Source organism: Gopherus flavomarginatus, chromosome 13 (genome assembly GCF_025201925.1).
Source record: "Gopherus flavomarginatus isolate rGopFla2 chromosome 13, rGopFla2.mat.asm, whole genome shotgun sequence".
In the NCBI taxonomy this organism is placed as follows: domain Eukaryota; kingdom Metazoa; phylum Chordata; order Testudines; family Testudinidae; genus Gopherus; species Gopherus flavomarginatus.
In genome coordinates, this window is record NC_066629.1 from 23,338,515 (window position 1) to 23,359,277 (window position 20,763).

General features: G+C 43.5%; 1 protein-coding gene across 1 annotated transcript; it reads left to right on the forward strand.

Moving 5' to 3' along the window:
* The first annotated feature begins 1,060 nt into the window (after positions 1-1,060).
* On the forward strand, positions 1,061-20,375 carry LOC127033595 (NF-kappa-B inhibitor zeta-like). Its single transcript, XM_050921518.1, has 12 exons — positions 1,061-1,419; positions 5,267-5,388; positions 5,814-5,865; positions 7,182-7,225; positions 7,343-8,004; positions 13,382-13,487; positions 13,884-14,030; positions 14,273-14,333; positions 14,750-14,916; positions 15,026-15,136; positions 16,367-16,475; positions 18,200-20,375. Exons 1-12 carry the CDS (start codon positions 1,257-1,259, stop codon positions 18,211-18,213), a joined length of 1,758 nt encoding a protein of 585 aa, XP_050777475.1. The 5' UTR covers positions 1,061-1,256; the 3' UTR covers positions 18,214-20,375.
* The last annotated feature ends 388 nt before the right edge of the window (positions 20,376-20,763 follow it).

Below are 20,763 nucleotides of genomic sequence, written 5' to 3' on the forward strand. Positions count from 1 at the left end.
TAAAGCACAAGTAAACAATTTAGCATTACATGTTCAGTTTGGTCTTTCCTCACCTTTATCTGTGGAAGCTCTTGCTAGAATGTTTAACAGCTACTGAGGCTTAATGGGCTTGTTCTACATTTCACCCCTTGGTATGCACTTGCAGTACTGGAGATAGATACACAACTTCAAATATCTTCCCTGGAGAAATAAAGATGGATTTTAGTTCCTGCACTGGACTGTTCTGTCAAAAACTTGAGGAATGTTATTAGCCACATGTAACATTTTATTTTCATAGATCAACCATGACAGCATGTCACTGCTTATGAAAAAAAAAGTTTAAAAGGAATATCTATTTATCTCAGGGTTTCATACCACCACCCATCGTCACAGTATCTGACAGCCTTCTGTGTAAAATCAGGAGCAATAGCAAAGTCCCTAGTGGACTTCATAGACCCTCTGGCACTTCTCTCTTTATGGAATCAAAACTCTGAGTGGGTAGATTTTCTTTGTGGTTCCTGCCCATCCCCACCAAGAGATTTATGGGAGCAAGGGGGTGTCAGTGTTTGCTCCTTTTTTCAGGATTAAATGTCACACGTGTAAGGCTGCTTTTTATGTAACTTTAGAAAAAATTATAAGTAAAAAGTGTTAATAAAACTGTTTAGAGTTAGGGACAGATTTATTTGTTCTTTGTACAGTTTAAACCTTTGGGCAACTAACTGAATTCCTGGGAAACCAATTCCCTCCCCTCCATATTCTTTTAAAATCAACAAATCATTGTTTAATGTTTCTTTTTTATGTTTGGAAAAAATGTATTGTTCAGTTTTGTATTTTCACCTCTTCCTGCTCAATCCCACTGAGCATTTCTTACGAAAAGTCACTTCTTCAGCTGCTGCAATAGTTTGTTAGAAAGAGGGTGTGGTATTTTCATGCTGTGACGTCTTTCAAGCCATGCCTGACTATAAAGGAGGTACGGAGGTAATAAGCCATGTAGTACTCAAAAGTAGTTTCCACACGCTGTTGGGATTTGAAGATTGATTTTATTCTCTAGCTTCCTTTTAAAGAGAATAAGGAAATTGGATTCAGCTAGCTGTGACTAATTGCACTGGGGAATAACTGTGTTCAAATTCTCAATGTAAAACTTGAATTTACAGATTTCCTTAAAATCAAGTAAACATTTTTTCACATGTGTGGTGGAAATGCTGCAAAAAAACAGAATGAGTCCTGAAGTACTCACCAATCAAAACGTCAGTTAAAGTGAAATCGGAGGTTACAGCATGGGCCAAGGCTCTCCTTTGCCTGGGGAAACTGCCAGCCCCAAAAGTTATTCTCAACAGAGCCCATCTTTGCCAGCTTCTGGATTAACAGAATTTAATGCTGTGCGTCCTAAGAGCTGTCATATTCCCCCAGTAAAAACCCAGGAGATGTCAGCTCTCACTGGTAAGATTAAAATTTTGTTCACATACTTTCAACTATTTTGTACAACAATACTGCATCTCTTTGCAAAGCAATACAGTTAGTTGTTGTAAGAACAGTGCATTTTAGGTACGTGCAGTAATAATGTCAAATAGAGAAATATGATCAGTTTATGTAGTTAGCTTATTTTTGGTTTTGATGTGGTTTATTCCTAAAGGCAAAAGTTCTTCAGTGTCTTGCAGATTGCTGTAGTAATATTCCATGATTTGTTTACCTGTAACATTTTACTGCTCATTTATTTAGGTTTTTTTAATTATGTTTGGTTCTGCATGTAATAGTAATGTATGACTTGGTGAATAATTATAGAATTGTATACAAATATGTATAATACATTATCGCTTTTACCAAATGCTTCAGTTGCAAGACTGCAGCTGAGCAGGTAACTTGATGCATCATCCAGTATTTTTATTATTTAATAGCTTGAAAGAGAACAATAAAATTAACATCAAGTTTGAACTTCCATAGTATTTTCATCCAGGCTGTCCAAGTGCTTTACAAAAGTAATTAATTAAGCCTTAAAATATCTGCCAGGAGCAGGTATTAGTCCCGCTTCTAGAGCTGTTTGAATAGTAAACAATTGACTTGTGAGGTCATATTATTCATGAGTATTCTGTCACCTGCTAAGCATTCAGAAATTCCGAAGGATTCACAAGTTTTAGTAAAAATGACGAGTCATTCCAAAGCGCCTATCATAAGTGCAATTTTTGTTACATGGTATCCATTATTCTCGTGCTGAAAATATTTCAACCTCCTAAACAGGGAGCAAAAACAGAACCATGTGACCTGTAGTCAGTTCCCAGGCCAGTCCCCATCCCCTATAGTTTCTGATATGGGAGCATGTCAAGGGCAGAAAGAGGCGTAGTCAGAGTTTACAGGTCTGTCGCATCTTACACGCATTTAACAATTTCAGCTTTATGCGGTCGGCAAAAAAAAAAAAAAAAAAAAGAGAAAAATAACAGTTTTAATACTGTAGCTGTAGTGTGGGCGATTCTGCCCGCCATTACACTCAATGTAATTTTGACTATACGTGATTTTCGCATTACGCGCTGACTGCGAAACATAACACCAGCATAAGATGCGACAGACCTGTACTGAACTCTGGCTATTCTCAGCTGGGAGCAATAGCCAGCCAGGAAAGAGCAGCAATTATTGGGTACAGCTGAAAATCTAGTCCATGGGATAAACGTAGCAGTGCAACATGCATCTGATGACGTGGGTTCCAGCCCACGAAAGTTTATGCCCAAATAAATGTGTTAGTCTCTAAGGTGCCACAAGGACTTCTCATTGTTTTTGCAGATACAGACTAACATGACTACCACTCAGAAACCTCAGGTTTTATTTATGTATCAACACAGGATCTGATCACCCGAGTCACATATGCCCCTGTCATTCTAGGCCACCGTGTTCTTGGTGTTTAATCATAATCACGTCTCCTCTTTTGCTTTAGCTCCACATGCACCACAAAGAGGTGCTCTAGGAGCTGCAATAGCACATCAATGCCTCAGTGAACATCAACTCTCAGCTTCCAGCAGCCCATGCAGAGAGTCTTGGCACATGAGGGTCCTCCTGAACCTAGGCCTTCTTTGTGGCCCTGTATTCTCTTTCGATTGGCCCACAACCCAAAAGGACAATGGACCCTTCACATCAGTGAATTTTTGTCATGATAAAAGACTTATAAAATTTGATACTTTTAAGGTTTTTCTAAATGCTGGAAAAATAAGTGTTGCTGAAGGGGGGAGGAGTCATGCAACGCCTCTGCCTCTCCTTGCCTCTATCTCTGCTGTTGCCCTCACTGCCTCTAGTTATGATGCAATGTTCTGAGGTTCTGCCACTTAGCCCAGTTCTTAGTGATTTCAGGTCTTAGTGATTTCACTGGGTAGTGGGGGCACTCGCTGCTGCTGCTGCTGCTGCAATTCATTTTCCCTGTATTCAAGATTAAAGTGAACTTTAATCTGAAGCAGCCAAAACTGATCACTTTGGCAAAGCAAGTCTGTCTGCTGATCACCTAGGTAAAGTAGATTTGTCTATGCCAGGGATCTGCAACCTTTGGCATGTGGCCCACCAGGGAAAGCCACTGGTGCCCAGGATGGTTTGTTTACCTGCAGCATCTGCAGGTTCGTCCGATCGCAGCTCCCACCGGCTGTAGTTCGCTGCTCCAGGCCAATGGGGGCTGCCGGAAACGGCGGCCAGCACATCCCTCAGCCCGTGCCACTTCCCGCAGGCCCCATTGGCCTGGGACAGCGAAACATAGCCAGTAGGAGCTGCGATCGGCCGAACCTGCAGACGCTGCAGGTAAACAAACTGTCCCGGCCCGCCAGCAGCTTTCCCTTCCTTTGGCCAAATGTTGCCAATCCCTGGTTGTCATAGTATAAACCCCCACTCTAAACCTTAGCGTCCAAAAGATGGGGTACCAGCATGAATTCCTCTAAGCTCAATTACCAGCTCAGTACTTGTAGCGCTGCCACCAACCAGGAATTCCAGTGCCTGGTGCACTCTGGTCCCCTCAAAACCTTGCCCAGGGACCCCCAAGACCCAGTCCCTCTGGATCTTAACACAAGGAAAGTAAACCCTTTCCCTCACCGTTGCCTCTCCCAGGCTTCCCCTCCCTGGGTTACCCTGGAAGATCACTGTGATTCAAACTCCTTGAATCTTAAAATAGAGAGGAAAATCCACCCTCCCCCCTCCTTCTCTCTCCCCCTCCCAGACTCTCCCTGAGAGAGACAGTAATCCTAACACCGAAAGAAATTAACCTTTCTCTCCCTCTTCCCTCCTTTCTCCCCACCAATTCCCTGGTGGATCCAGACCCAGTCCCCTGGGGTCTCACCAGAATAAAAAAACAATCAGGTTCTTAAACAAGAAAAGCTTTTAATTAAAGAAAGGAAAAAACCAGTAAAAATTATATTTGTAAATTTAAGATGGAATATGTTACAGGGTCTTTCAGCTATAGACACTGGGAATACCCTCCCAGCCTAAGTATACAAGTACAAATTAAAATCCTTTCAGCAAAATACAAATTTGAACTCCTTCCAGCCAAATACACATTTGAACTCTTCCCAGCCAAATACACATTTGCAAATAAAGAAAACAAACATAAGCCTAACTAGCTTTATCTACCTAGTACTCACTATTCTGAATTTATAAGAGCCTGTATCAGAGAGATTGGAGAGAAACCTGGTTGCACGTCCGGTCCCTCTGAGCCCCCAGTGTGAACAACCACCAAACACTAACAGCACACACACAAACTTCCCTCCCTCAAGATTTGAAAGTATCCTGTCCCCTGATTGATCCTCTGGTCAGGTGACAGCCAGGCTCACTGATCTTGTTAACCCTTTACAGGCAAAAGAGATATAAAGTACTTCTGTTCTATTAACTCCTACTATCTGTTTATGACACTGGTCTATGCCAATATAGTCTGCTCCTGAGATCTTTCCCCCCAGTTCATACATAGAAGGCAGAGGAGAGCTCATTCAGACCCTGCTTACATGTGTATTCTCTCTCCATTCATGCCCTCAAGTTGTAAGCTCTTCAGTCAGATTTTTATTTTTATTTTATTGATTATCTCTTACCTGTTGAGAAGCCCCCTGAACTGTTAGAGCATGTTTATCAATACTAAATAAGAGTAATTCTTGAAAATTCAGAACCAGAGAACATACAGCTCAAAGTGAGAATTTCCCCCAACTAACAAACCACCTGAAACTATGCACATCCTCTCAGGGCAAAACTACCTCCTACTCTCCCTATCACACAATGGCTTGTAGATTATATCTTGTGGCAATTTCTTTTTCAAGTACCTTATTTTGATTTTTTCCAGACTCTACGCTTAGCACTTTCGCCCCTCAGAAGCAGTATGTTGGCGTGCGGGTGAAAATGCCAGTGCGGGAGCTGCTGAGAAAAGTCCGGCTTTCCAAAGGGATGGACCTCGATGACGTAAAGGTAAGAATCTCCTTGAGTTTGGAGAAGTCACCACATATGAAAGTGTAACATGATGGCAAAGTATGTTACATGTTATCATCTGCACAGTAGCCACAGAGAGAGACCAGCACGGTGTTGCTGCCATCCAATGGAGTTATTCCTTTAAGTGAAGTGGTAGAGGTCTGCAATCTGGTGCTGTACATCCCAAATTCAAACATTACTGAGGGACTAGAGTGAAGATTTTTTCAAGAGCATGGTAGCAAGGATCTTTCTCGTCCAAAAGAGATCACTGTTTCCATGCTCTGCAAAAAAAATTTTATCAGCTAAAAGTTGTTTGTATCAGAATTATTTTGCTCAGGCCACATACTGTGCACTAGTTAAATTTTTCTAGTAAATGTTACCATCTCAAAATATATTAATTTTTGTTTGCTTGCTTGTTTCCTTAGGAAGCACAACCAATAAAGGGAACTACAACTAAAGGATCTTCTGGAACAGCAGGTAAAGAACCCCCTTGGGAGAATGCAAACTCCTCTTCCTATAGACTGATGCCCTCTCACAAGCACATGTACACAGAGAACTGGGTCACAAGACTCTCAGACTTGTCCACTGGCTGCCTATTGTTTTAAGGATATAGGGCCAGATTCTCAACTGGTATAAACTGGCATAACTATTTTGTTTTGACAGAGCTATGCTGAGATGATGCTGTTGAGGCTGTCCCCTTATATATTTCAAAGTTGGACCCTTTTAAAAAAACAAACAAACAAAAACCATCTGTAGACTTAGATCCAGCCAGTTTTATGGAGCTTTTCTGTCCTTCTGCTCCTTCCACACATCTAGCAAGAGCTTTCTCAATGTCCCTTAAAGCACACACTGATCCACCCTCATAGTACGTCTGTGCTAACACAAATACACATTAATATGTGCACCTTCATGTACTCCAAAGCCCTTGTCAGAACCAGCTTTGTTTCTTAAACTTTTCATGGTTGCACCAGCAACATTGCAGCTCTAGCAGGGCTGCAAAGCTGAGAGACATGCTGCTATAAGAGGGGTGAGCAAACTTTTTGGCCTGAGGGCCACATCTGGGTATGGAATTTGTATGGTGGGCCATGAATGCTCATGAAATTGATGGGGTTGAGGTGTGGGAGCGGGTGAGGGGTCTGGCTCGGGTGAGGGCTCTGGGTGGGGCCAGAAATTAGGAGTTCAGGATGTGGGAGAGGGATCAGGGCTAGGGCAGGGGGTTGGGGCATGGGGCAGGGCTCAGGGGTGCAGGCTCTGGGAGGCGCTTACCTTAAGCAGCTCTCAGAAGCTGCAGCATATTCCCCTATGGCTCCTATGTGGAGGCGCAGCAGCAGCCAGGCGACTCTGCATCCTGCCCCATCTGCAGGCGCCGCCCCTGCGGATCTCACTGGCCACAGTTCCCAGCCAATGGGAGCTGCAGAGCCAGCACTTGGGGCGGGGGGAGTGTGCGGAGCTCCCTGGCTGCCTCTATGCAGAGGGGACATGCTGCTGCTTCCAGGAGCCACAGCACGCATGGAGCAGGGCAAGCCCCTGACCCTGCTCCCCAGCTGGAGCATTGGAGCAGGGCAAGCCCCTGACCCCACTCCCTGGAGGGAGCTCAAGGGCCAGCTTAAAAGATCTGGTGGGTCAGACATGGCCTGCAGGCTGTAGTTTGCCCACCTGTGTGTTATAAACAAGGCTTGAGGCATTTTCACCACATACTTCCCCTCATCCATGTATCCTATGGGGAGAAATACTGGAGTGAATATTATTTGCATTTTTTTTAACTCAAATGTTTTTGTTGTTGTGTCCAATAGCAAGAAGAAAAGCTTGCCCTTATACAGAAAAACAGTTCAGACAGGTATGTACGACACCTTTTGCTTCAGTCTCTCTGACTTTCCAGGCAAATCACGTTATGGTTCTGAGGCAGAACAGGACACCTGATGACTAAATTTTGTTTTTCTTCTTGGTGTTCTAGAAAAAGCAAAGTTCTGAGCAGGCACTAAAAGGCTTGGAGGACCTTGATATCCTGGTTGAGGTATTGGAGGAAGACCTGAACAAGAGCCACTCTAAGCTAGAGTCTCGGAGCCCTCTGCCAGCTTGCAGCTGGCACACCTTTTCCCCTGATATTCAGGCCTCTTTGTGGGAAGCTGACGGCAGCAAACAACCAGCTGGCAGCCTGCTGGAAAGGAGCCAGAACCTGACCAAATTACAGCCATGTTGCCCATCTGCTGATTGCAAACCACTACTGTGTGGACAGGAGGAGAATTCTTATTTATCTGATTATAAAAAAATGCAACACCCGGACTCCCTGGAAATATCATTTCCGAGTAAAAGCGAGGAACAGAACAGCTGGCAGATGCAGGATGCTTTTATCAATCCCCAGAGGCATTTCCCCAGGCCTTCTGCACAGGACAAACCTTTCTGCTATAATCCACCAGGACACCATCCAGAGAAGTTCTTGGAAGTTGATGCAACCTCTCGGGACTATGTGGGACATCTGAAGTCAACCTCTGTTTCTTTCAAACAGGAGGACCTTTCTGCCCTCTCTTTCTTCCAGTTCCATTTATACTGGGAGGAGAGTCTCTTGAGAAATATCCCAGTAGACAAATTGCTTGCACCTGATGAAAACGGGAACAGGTCTGTGACTGTTACATATATATAACATATCGCTTTCTCTTTTCTGAAACCTTATTGACAAATGGGAGTTGACCCAATTCTAGCCACTGGTGTTGTGCAAACCTTTAGGTTTGGTCTACACCTAAAATGTAGATTGACCTAGCTTCGTTGGTCAGGATGTGAAAAATTCACTCCCTTAATAGATATAAGAGGGCTTTAAACTAGAAAGTTGGGGGAGATGGTTGGGAAATGTTCGGGAGATCTCCACGCCGGAATATAACCTGGAGAGGGAAGTAAACAAAGTGAGCGGGGATACCCTTGCGGCCCCAAGATTTGATCCAAGGAGGAATAGTGGAGTAGAAACCAGAGTAACGGGTGATGCTGGTGGTAGAAAGTTTGTGCACGACGGGGGAAAGAATGTCACTGACGCCAAACGCCGAAAATTAAAAGGTTTGTACACTAATGCGAGGAGCCTAGGTAACAAGATGGAGGAACTGGAGTTACTCGTGTAGGAAGTGAAGCCGGATATTATAGGGATTACCGAAACCTGGTGGAATAGTACTCATGACTGGAGCACGGGTATTGAAGGCTATGTGCTGTTCAGAAAAGACAGGAAGAAAGGCAAAGGTGGTGGAGTAGCCTTGTACATCAATGATGAAATTAAATGTAGCGAAATAAGATGCGATGGAATGGATAAGACAGAGTCCGTCTGGGCAAAAATCACGCTGGGTAAAAAAGCAACTAGAGCTTCCCCTGAGATAGTGCTTGGGGTGTGCTACAGACCGCCGGGATCGGATTGGGATATGGATAGAGACCTCTTTAATGTCTTTAATGAAGTAAACAGAAAGGGGAAATGTGTGATTATGGGGGACTTCAACTTCCCGGATATAGACTGGAGGACGAGTACTTGCAAGAATAATAGGGGTCAGATTTTTCTGGATGTGATAGCGGATGGATTTCTTCATCAAGTAGTTGAAGCACCTACAAGAGGGGATGCCATTTTAGACTTAGTGTTGGTGAGCAGTGAGGACCTCGTAGAAGAAATGGTGGTAGGGGACAACCTTGGTTCGAGTGATCATGAGCTGATTCAGTTCAAACTAGATGGAAGGATAAACAAATGTAGATCTGCGATTAGGGTTTTTGACTTCTCGAGGGCTAATTTTAAAGAGTTAAGGAAATTAGTTAGGGAAGTGGATTGGACGGAGGAATTAGTGGATTTAAATGTGGAGGAGGCCTGGAATTACTTTAAGTCACAGCTGCGGAGACTGTCGGAAGCCTGCATCCAGAGAAAGGGGAAAAGAACCATGGGCAGGAGTTGTAGGCCAAACTGGATGAGCAAGCAACTCAGAGAGGGGATTAGACAAAAGCAGAAAGCTTACAGGGAGTGGAAAGAAGGCAGGATCAGTAAAGAAAGCTACCTTGCTGAGGTCAGAACATGTAGGAATAAAGTGAGGAAGGCTAAAAGCCACATTGAACTGGAACTTGCAAAGGGAATCAAAACCAATAGTAAAAGGTTCTACAGCCACATAAATAAGAAGAAAACAGAGAAAGAAGAAGTGGGGCCGCTATACACTGAGGATGGAATGGAGGTTAAGGATAACCTAGGCATGGCCCAACATCTAAACAAGTACTTTGCCTCGGTTTTTAATAAGACTAGTGAGGAACCTTGTGATGATGGAGGGATGATAAATGGGAATGTGGATATGGAAGTGGATATTACTGCAACTGAGGTAGAGGCCGTACTTGAACAGCTCGATGGGACGAAGTCGGAGGGCCCGGACAATCTCCACCCGAGGATATTAAAGGAACTGGCGCGTGAAATTGCGAGCCCGTTAGCGAGAATTTTTAAGCGATCGATAAACTCGGGGGTTGTGCCGTATGACTGGAGGATTGCTAATGTAGTTCCTATTTTTAAGAAAGGGAATAAGAGTGATCCGGGTAATTATAGGCCTGTTAGCTTGATGTCTGTAGTATGTAAGGTCTTGGAAAAAATTTTAAGGGAGAAAGTAGTTAAGGACATAGAGGTCAATGGTAATTGTGACGAATTGCAACACAGATTTACTAAAGGTAGATCGTGCCAAACCAATCTGATCTCCTTCTTTGAGAAGGTGACGGATTACTTAGATAAAGGAAATGCGGTAGATATAATTTACCTAGATTTCAGTAAGGCGTTCGACACGGTTCCACACACGGAGCTGTTAGTTAAATTGGAAAAGCTGGGAGTGAATATGAAAGTTGTAAGGTGGATAAGGAACTGGTTAAAGGGGAGACTCCAGAGGGTCGTATTGAAAGGTGAACTGTCGGACTGGAAGGAGGTCACCAGTGGAGTCCCTCAAGGATCGGTTTTGGGACCGATCTTATTTAACCTTTTTATTACTGACCTTGGCACAAAGAGCGGGAATGTGCTAATAAAGTTTGCGGATGACACGAAGCTGGGGGGTATTGCTAACACGGAGAAGGACAGGGATACTATTCAGGAAGATCTGAACCACCTTGTAAACTGGAGTAATAGAAATAGGATGAAATACAATAGTGAAAAGTGCAAGGTCATGCATTTAGGAATTAATAATAAGAATTTTGGATATACGTTGGGGGCGCATCAGTTGGAAGTGACGGAGGAAGAGAAGGACCTTGGGGTACTGGTTGATAGCAGGATGACTATGAGTCACCAATGTGATACGGCTGTTAAAAAAGCAAATGCGATTTTGGGATGCATCAGGCGGGGTATTTCCTGCAAGGATAAGGAGGTGTTAGTACCGTTGTATACGGCGTTGGTGAGACCCCATCTGGAATACTGTGTGCAGTTCTGGTGTCCCATGTTCAAGAAGGATGAATTCAAACTGGAACAGGTTCAGAGACGGGCTACGAGGATGATCCGAGGAATGGAAAAACTGCCTTATGAAAGGAGACTCAAAGAGCTTGGCTTGTTTAGCCTGGCCAAAAGAAGGCTGAGGGGGGATATGCTCGCCCTATATAAATATGTCAAGGGGGTTAACGTTAGGGAGGGAGAGGAATTATTTAAGTTTAGTACTAATGTAGCCACAAGGACGAATGGGTATAAACTGGATATTAGGAAGTTTAGACTTGAAATTAGACGAAGGTTTCTGACCATTAGGGGAGTGAAGTTCTGGAATAGCCTTCCGAGGGAAGTAGTAGGGGCAAAAGACTTTCCTGGCTTTAAGACAAAGCTTGATAAGTATATGGAGGGGATGTTATGATAGAATCGTTAATTTGGGCAATTCATCTTGAATTACCACCAGACAGGTCTGCTCAATGGTCTGCGGCGAGATGTTGCATGCGATGGGTACTGAGTTGCTGCGGAGAATTCCTTCTTGGGTGCTAGCTGGTGACTCTTGCCCACATGCTCAGGGTTTAGCTGATCGCCATATTTGGGGTCGGGAAGGAATTTTCCTCCAGGGTGGATTGGCAGGTGCCCTGGAGGTTTTTCGCCTTCCCCTGCAGCGTGGGGCACGGGTCGCTTGCTGGTGGTGTCTCTGCAGCTTGAGGTCTTCAAACCATTTTGAGGATTTCAATAACTCGGTCCTGGGATAGGGGTTGTTATAAAATTGGATGGGTGGGGTTCTGTGGCCTGCCTTGTGCAGGAGGTCAGACTAGATGATCAGATTGGTCCCTTCTGACCTATGAGTCTATGAGTCTATGAGTCTATATAGTTGAGCCAAACTAAGTGGCAGTATAGACACCACCCTTGTCTGTTGAGAGGCTAGATGTACCACAGCAGTGGAAAAACACCATCCGTTGCTGTAGCAAGCATCTACACTACAGCAGTGTAGCTGCAGCTGACCCACAGTATCACTTGTAGCATAGACAAAGCCTGAGTGAAGGCAATGCAAACTGTAATTTGGATCAGTGCAGTTGGACCTGGTTTTAGGTAAGGCCAAGTTCTACCAGTGCCAACAGCAACTTTGCCTGTCCATACTAGAGGTTTGCACTGGTGGATTCAGCCCACTTTCTGGCCACTGACAAATGAAATCAGGACAGCATCCCAGTGTAAATAAGACCAAGGACTGAATTGCTAAAAGAAAATGTAATCAAACGCATCTGTTCTGAAACAATTACTTTATGTTCCTGAGAAACTGATTTGCAATAATAAAACTCCTGCACAGTGTTTACCAGGCTGCAAACAGTCTGAATTATTGCTATTTTTAGTAGCTGGCAATAAAAATGGGTAAGGAGATTAGCAATGTACATATGTTTTGAGGGAGCATGCAGGCAGCAGACTTCCAAAGAATTGGGAGTGGCTGCTTCACTGGAACGGACTTGAAGACATGGTTATTGATCCCATTTCACTAGAATAAACTGTGTTTAAAGAGCAAATATCTGTTTACCCAGCCAAAAATCCCACCCCCCAAAAAAACCAAACAAACAGACAAAAAAACCAAAAAACCCAACCACTTGATTTCTTTCACAGCTCAGCCAGTTTAAGGAAGCTGATATAAAACAGATGTGGCCTTTTTTAAAACTGGTCTAGTCTCAGCAGGGATGAGACGGTTTGATTGTCTTTAAAATGCAATCAGAGGGATCCAAACACAATCTCATTTTACAGGATTGCAACATTATATGAAACAAAATATAATAAGTGGACCAAGTGCTATGCCAAAGAGTAATCCTGAATACAGCAATAAAATGATAGAAATAAATGAAATAAAATGATTGGGTATGCCAATAACCATATGCATGTACTATTTGTTCTACACAAAGGCTAAATCTACAGGGTGAGCTAGGGGTGTGATTCCCAGCTTGCTTCTGCAGAGGGGTAAATTTCACCTAAAAAGAGAAACATTGTTTTGCAGCTGGAGTTAGGAGTTATTTTTTGGTTCTGGATGGGAGGGTTTCTACATTTCCCCACTTGCCCCATACCAGAGAACTAGTGTTGCCAATTCTGCAGAAGTCTCCAAGAATTAAAGATTAATTTTTCATTAAAGATTATGTCGTGTGATGAAACTTCCAGGAATACGTCTAGCCACAATTGGCAACCCTATAGAGAACTCTGGTAAGGGAGGATGGGGAAATGGGGTCTACACACAATCCCTGGCAGGCTGGATGTTGGGGGGGTCTCTGAAATACAGAGGGATGAGAGACAGGTGCACGGGGAGCTTGTGGGGTGAAATGGAGCGATGCAACTAGCCCCTGGTATGTGCAGTGATCTCAGCCTACAGACCTACAAAGTGTGTGTGCCCTCCCTCACCCCCTCAGCGAATAGAGAGTAAAGAATAAATGACTGAAATACCGAACTGTCCCCAAAGTATTTGATGCCTTATTTTACACACTGAAAAAAATGGTTCCTTTTGCTTTACGATACCACCCCTGTGGTTATTTTTGAAACCTTGCCCATATTTGCTGAATGCTCTAATGCATTACAAACCTTGTCCTTTTCCAGGCTCCTGCACAAGGCTGTCACTCAAGGAAGGAGAGCACTGGCTTATGCACTTGCACAGAGATTTGCATCTCTAAACAAAATTGATGAGAAGGATGCAGCGAAACGGGTATGACGCTAACTGGAAAAAAAATCAGGCGCTTCTCTAGTACATTAAGGGATGTCTAAGCATTTTCCAAACATTGATTTTAAACTCCTAACACCCCAGTCAACCAGGTATTACTACTGTCATTTTACAGATGGGGAAACTGAGGTACAGGGAGGTGAAATGATTTGCACAAGATCACACAGCAAGTCAGTGGCTGAGCTAGGAATAAAACCCAAGAGTCCTGATACCATGGCCCTCCACCAGTAGACCACACTTCCTTCCCAGAACCAGGAATAGATCCTAGAAGTCCTGACTCCCAGTGTTTTATCCTAGCTGCTAATCCATGCTGCTTAAAGACTTTTCATTTTTTCCACTGTAAATTCTCTCTCTCTCTCTCTCTCTCTCTCTTATTATTAGACAGCGTTACATCTAGCTGCTGAAAAGAACCAGCACCTGATGGTCAACGATTTGATTTCTCTGGGAGCCAATGTCAATGAACAGGACAGTTTAGGGAAAACACCACTCCATCTGTGTGCAGAGAATGGGTACTTAAGAGTTTTGGATGTAAGTAGAGCTTTAATTTGAGATACAGTGTAATTAGACTATCATATGCACTGGATTTTTCTGTCTGCATTTTGCAGGAGACACATGCATATTATGCCATGCAAAATGTAAGACGTATCTATATATATGAGAAACCATGCCACTGGAGAGGAACTGGTGTCAATATTATTGTTTTATTGTACCGTGGCAGTGCCCAGAATCCACAATCAATATTTACAATCTCTGCATCCTCCTCCTTTCAGGTTCTGAAAAAATGTAAAGAAGGCGGCATGCATGTGGAAGTGGATCTAACTGACCATTATGGTAAGAGATGCCATTTTAACTACAGTGAAGCTTACTATAGACTCTTCTAAGGCTCCAAATTCTGGCTTTACTCTAGGCTAAGTAAACCCCAGAAATTAGGTAGGAAATATCAAGTTGGCAATATTTGCCAGCAACACCCTGCTGGGAAGGGCTGAATTCTTTCAGCTCACTGAGGCTAGTGCTTTGCTATGCCACTGGGATATAAAAAAAGGTAGAAGTGGCTCTCTACAGGTAGAAGCTCCAGGGTGAGGGCTGAGTAGTTCTGGGGCAAGACCCCTGGGAATAGCTAAGTCTGGGAAGAAAGCTTGAGTTGAACGTTATCTAATTGTTGGTGTTTTTGTTAAAACCAAAATACCCAAGCATTTGGATTTAGTCCCCAGCAAGTGACTGATGTAATTGTGGTTCTTCCTATTCAGGTTTAACACCATTACACTGTGCAATTCTTGCTCACACTGCATTATTGAGGGAATCTCAAAAAGTCACCAACCACAGTGACATGCGAAAGTTTCTGCAACTGCGCAAAGATAAAATTCTTGAGGGAATTAATTGTTTATTACAAATGGGAGCAAACCCTGGGCTACAGGTGAGTGACAATATCCGGGTAAATGACTTGTTTACTTGTTTTTCTGGGTGGATGGGAGGGTGGGCGGGTTTCATTTCCCTCCCTTAATTTCGGATTCCTTTTTTCATAGAAACCAAAATCGTGTCAAGCTGCCACTCACTTTCTAAAAATCCAGGAAAATAAGGAGATGATGTGTTTCCTCCAATCTCATGGCCCCAAAAGGGAGGACTTTCTCCAGGAGGTAATTCTGTTAATTTGGTGAAAAGATAATTGCAGAGGATATACAGAGTTAACATCCAATAAAGAAAACACCATAGTTTAAGCTATAAATATATCTAAACACAATGGCTGAGGTTCTGGCTGTGCATGTAGGTGGCCCAACCAAAAAGGGTACATTCAGAGGGAGGGGCACTATGATAGCTTTCATCTACCTTTGCACCCTCCCTATTCTGGGTTGTTGTAGGGGCTACTCTAATTTACAGCGTTCTCCCTCCCCACCAGAACTGCCAATGGGGTACACCACTGGCCGCAGCAGAGTCTCCATCCCCACAGTCTACACCTGGGCTTTTGAGGGGGCCAGCACAGGGAAGCTGCACCAGGATAATTCTATCCTGCTGACTTTCATGACCCCATAAATTGCCATAACGCACAGTAATCTACAAGAGCTTAATGCAGACAAGATGTAATTTTGTTAATATTTATTCTAACCTGTGTCAATGAAATATCAGCACCACCCAAAACCTACACTACAAAAACAGAAAATATTTGAAATTATCTTCTGGGTCTTAGTGCATCTTGCAAAAGTTTTGCCTGACTCTTTGGTTGTAAGTGCCTTGGGGCGGGAACCAAGTCTCCAACCCTGAAAATACTTACTCAGGTGCTTAACTGTCCACAAAATTGTGTACAATGGTGAAATCCTACCCCACTGAAGCCAATAGGAGTTATGCCATTGACTTCAATAGAGCCAGAATTTCACCCTAAGTCTATATGTATCTTGCCAAGGGCAGAGCAACAAACCATCAGTACTGAAGAAATTATAATAATCCTGGATCCTTCTCAGTCCCTTTCTTAACTTTTTCATTGACTGACTATGCCTCATAAGAGCCTCTAGTCTGCAAAGGTTCCTAGAAAGCTAGCAAGACAATTAACATAATAATAGTATGAGGCCAATACAAGTGATTATTCATTGTACACGTATGTTTAACAGTAAACATGCCTCCTTAATATTTGTGTTCCTTAGGAAATAAATGTGGGAGGGGCAATAAAAATAATTTCAACCCAGATTTTAATGGACTCCTTTATCATTAAATTAAAGAGACTGCTGAACTTGCCATCTTCTGTCCACAGGGGTTAGAGTAGAGTAAGGAATCTGGCCCCTGCATGACAGGACCTGAGCGTATCCATAGTGAGGAAGTGAGTTCATGGTGATGAGTGATAATGCTCGACTGTTTTGGATGCTTCGTTTGTACAGGACTGTGGCTTGCCGAACATACTGAGTGGAGGGGCCCTTCCATATTTACAAGAAATGTCTGAGCTTCTTTCCTCTTCACCTTCAAATGTCTTTGGCCATGTTTTTAAAGGTAAATTGTGATGAAGGCAACCGTGCTGCGTAGTTAAGGGCATCCTAACTGAATAGCTGTAGTGTAGAAGCTGCTTACATAGGGTTGCCAGATGTCCGGTTTTCGACCAAAAGACCTGGTTGAAAACGGATGCTGGCGGCTCTGGTCAGCACCTCTGATTGGGCCATTAGAAGTCTGGTGAGTGGTGCACCAGGGCTAAGGTAAGCTCCTTGCCTCCTCTGGCTCTGCGTGGCTCCTGGAAGTGGCCGGCATGTCCGGCTCCTCAGTGCAGGGGCAATCAGGGAAGCTCTGTGCATTGCCCGCGCCCCAAGCGCCAGCACCACAGCTCCCATTGGCTGGGAACCGTGGCCAGTGGGAGGTATGGAGGCAGTGCCTGCAGGCGTGGCAGCCATGCAGAGCGCAGAGCTGCCTGGCCACACCTCCATCTAGGGGCCAAACATGGTGGCTGCTTCTGGGAGCAGCGAAGAGCCAGGGCAGGGAGGGAGCCTGCCTTAGCTCCCAGGACCGGCTCTAGCTATTTTGCTGCCCCAAGCACGGCGGCACGCTGTGGTGGGCGCTCTGCCGCTCGCCGGTCCCGCGACTCCAGTGGACCTCCCGCAGACATGACTGCGGAGAGTCTGCTAGTCCCGCGGCTCCAGTGGACCTCCTGCAGACATGACTGCGGAGAGTCTGCTGGTCCCGCGGCTCCAGTGGACCTCCTGCAGGCGTACCTGCGGATTCTCCACCGGAGCTGCAGGGACGCCTGCGGGAGGTCCACCGGAGCCGCCTGCCGCCTTCCCAGCAACCGGCCGAGTGCCCCCCGCAGCATGCCGCCCCAAGCACGCGCTTGGCGTGCTGGGGCCTGGAGCCGACCCTGTTAGCCCCGCTGCGCCACCGACTAGGAGCTGCCTGAAGTAAGCACCGCCTGGCTGAAGCCCAAACCCACTGCCCCAGATTGGAACCCCGTCCCACACCCAAACCCCCTCCCAGAGCCCACAACCCCTCCCACACTCTAACCCCCTACCCCAGCCCTGAGCCCCCTCCCACACCCAAATAGCCTCTCTGAAACCACACCCCTCACCCCCTCCCACACCCAAACCCCTTGGCCCCAGCCCAGATCCCCTCCTGCACCCCAAACCCCTCATCCCTGGTCCCACCCCAGAGCCCGTACCCCCAGCTGGAGCCCTCACCCCAAATCTCTGCCCCAACCCAGTGAAAGTGAGTGAGGGTGGGGGACAGCAAGCGAGCGATGGAGGGAGGGGGGCTGGAGTGAGTGGGAGCTGAGGCCTCAGAGAAGGGGTGGGGCATGAGCGTTTGGTTTTGTGCAATTAGAAAGTTGGCAACCGTATGCTCACCTGTCAAATAGTATTCCCCCACACCCCGGCCAGGATCCCTACTTTCAACCCTGTAACCCTCATTCCTGCTCAATCATTTGCTGTCCCCTGAACGTAGTTAAACTCTGGGTTTAGTGGTTTCTCCCCTTAGGCTGGGGGAGGGGCCTTCAGCTGTGGGACCTTCCTGGAACTTGAGTATGTTTAAGATAGTATCATACGGCTTGATCCAAAGCCAGCGTAGTCAAGGAGAAAAATGCCTACTGATTTCAAAAGACTTTGGATCAGGCCCAGAGTTCTGCACTGCACTGAATTCACCTTTGCCTGCAGAGACAAGCAGAAAAAAATGTAGAATAAATAAAACAAGACAGCTACTATTGAACTGAATGCTTTGTTTGTTCGTTTGCCTTCCAGGAATGTGCCAGTAGATTCATTATTCCTATCTCATGCTCCACAGCTGTTGCTGAGGAACAGCCAGAAAACAGACAGTAAAAGTCTTCTGAATGTTAAAACTTGAGCTGCTGATGAAAACACCCCCCGAGAGCCCAGAATTGGACTAATAGAAATTAGAAAGGAAAAAACTCAGAAGAAGTTTTCAAACTCGGGCATAATGTTAGGTGCCTTAAATACGTGGCCTTGTTTTCAAAAGCGCTGAGCACTCACATCTCCCTGTGAAGCCAGTTCAGGTTGTGGGAGCTCAGAACTCTGAAAATTGAGCCATTACAATATAGGTGTCTAATTTTGAAAATGTTGACCATAGATCTCTGGAGTCCAACCCCCTAAGTGCCAGTACAGGATTATTCCCTACCATATGAGTTTAATTTTCAAAGATGCTAAGCACCTGCAGTGGCATGTAAAGTCAATGGGAACTCCAAGGATGGGGTTATCACAGATCTTTAAGGCACGCACTGAAAAAAATTCCTACAGCTGACTGTGTTTTCAACTAAGGGCACGTTTTTTAAAGATACAGAGTTTATAACAGTAGGAGACTGTATATACAAGTAGTCTGGAACAGTAAAACTGAAATTTTAAAACCATTAATCAATTTTTGTATGATCAACAGAAGAACAATTTCTTCCATATAACTTTAGATATTTACTCACAATATTTGATGTCATCTTTATACCAAGTAACTTTTTAATTTAAAAAAAAATCAAAACTGCTATCACAGAATAATTGGGGATCTGTTAGGAAATTTTAGAGACTTAGTAACTACTTCCCGAAAACCTCAATACCTGTCAGTCTCACTTTATTGTAAACTCTTATTGTGAATTAACTGGTTTCTGTGAAACTTCCTTGTTTGCTACATATGGAGCAATATATAACACATAAAAAGGATTGATCCTCAGCAATCAATTCATATATCCCTCTCTCTTTGAAATAAATGGGAGAGATTTTATTCACGTGTAAACTTTGTAGAATCAGGGTTACAGGTAACAAGTACTTACAAATGTGATCTATTTTCCCACTATGTGAATTATGTCTTTGCATTTTGTTTTTAATAAAGGGTCTTCTTCCTCTCATTGAATATTTTTAAGTATTAAGCTCTGAGAGCTACTATTCAATGGATGATGGATCAGGCCCTAAACTTCTTACCTTTTAATCAGCTAAACAATGTTCTTATATCAAGATTTTTTATATTCAGGTGGTATTTTCCCCCTGAGTGAGGAACAGAGTCTGAATAAGAATTATAACTGCGTATATTTAAAATAAATTATTCTGTATTATATGTTGAATATTCACTTCCTGATTTCCATATATCTCCGCAGTGTTGGATATCGAATGAGATCTTTCTTTCAAAGTTTTATCCAAAATAGAACTATTTTCCTTAATTTGGTTTCTTTTCTATTATATTTCATCTATCTTTACTATTGTTTGCACTTTAAATCTAGCTTGGATGAAGGATTTCAGGAGTCATTCCTAGGCTTAGGGACAGAGAACCTGAACCTACCAGCGGAATTAGGCTTTTCTAGGGATTTGCAATATTTTGGAATTTTAGTTTGTTTTTTAAAAGAAAAGATCATGGTGAATGTTTCAGAGACCACTATATACAATAAATCGTCTTGATTTTCTTATACCACATGCATGATAGAACTCAGGAATATTGTATCACTTTATTAAACTGAGAAATAAGAATTAAGGACTAGATCTAGCCTCCACTGAAGTCAATGGAAAGACTTTCATTGATTTCAATGGCCTTTAAATCCTGGAATACAACTAAAAAAGTACAAATGAGGCAGCATAATAATAGAGATTTTAACCTGTATTAGTGATCCTTTGTACTGAAGACAAATCAGTTGTGGACTTCACAGGTAGAAGTGTAAAGAGTACAGAATCAAGAAGTGCAATAAGAACATAGTACATAGTATTATTTCCATGGGATCTGTGTGCGTGAGGGCAGAACTTGAATCTTGAACTTTTGATTTGTATCTCTTATTAAATATTATGCTCAAAACTGAATTAACCATTGTAAAAATATATAATTTACAGGCTGTATTTTAATTGCATGAAGACTCAGTGAGAACTTTGTCTAATATGCAATGAATTATATTCCACCATTTCTCACTGTCAATAAATGCTGATAATTTCACTCTCATGTATTTACTGTGTTACCTATTGGTATCAGTGTTGTATTACATTATAAAGTAAAAGATAGTTAGAAACTTGGAAATAAGAGCATCTTATGCACTAACAATCTGCTTAAATTAGTCATTATTAAAAAGGGGGTAATACCACCATTACCAAAAGTGAAGAGAGAGATTCTTAAACCAGATTTTGGTCTGAACAGAGAGCCTTGGTTTTTAGACAGTCACTGTACCAAGGAATCTGTTTGTAACCTATAAACATTCCTATACCAACTCTGCAAATAGTGTAGTTCTTATTTACAATATGTGAAATTCAAGCTATAAAACTGATCTTAATGTGCTCCTTTTATTCATTCCTCACGCTTTTACATGAGAACTTCCTAAAGAACAGGA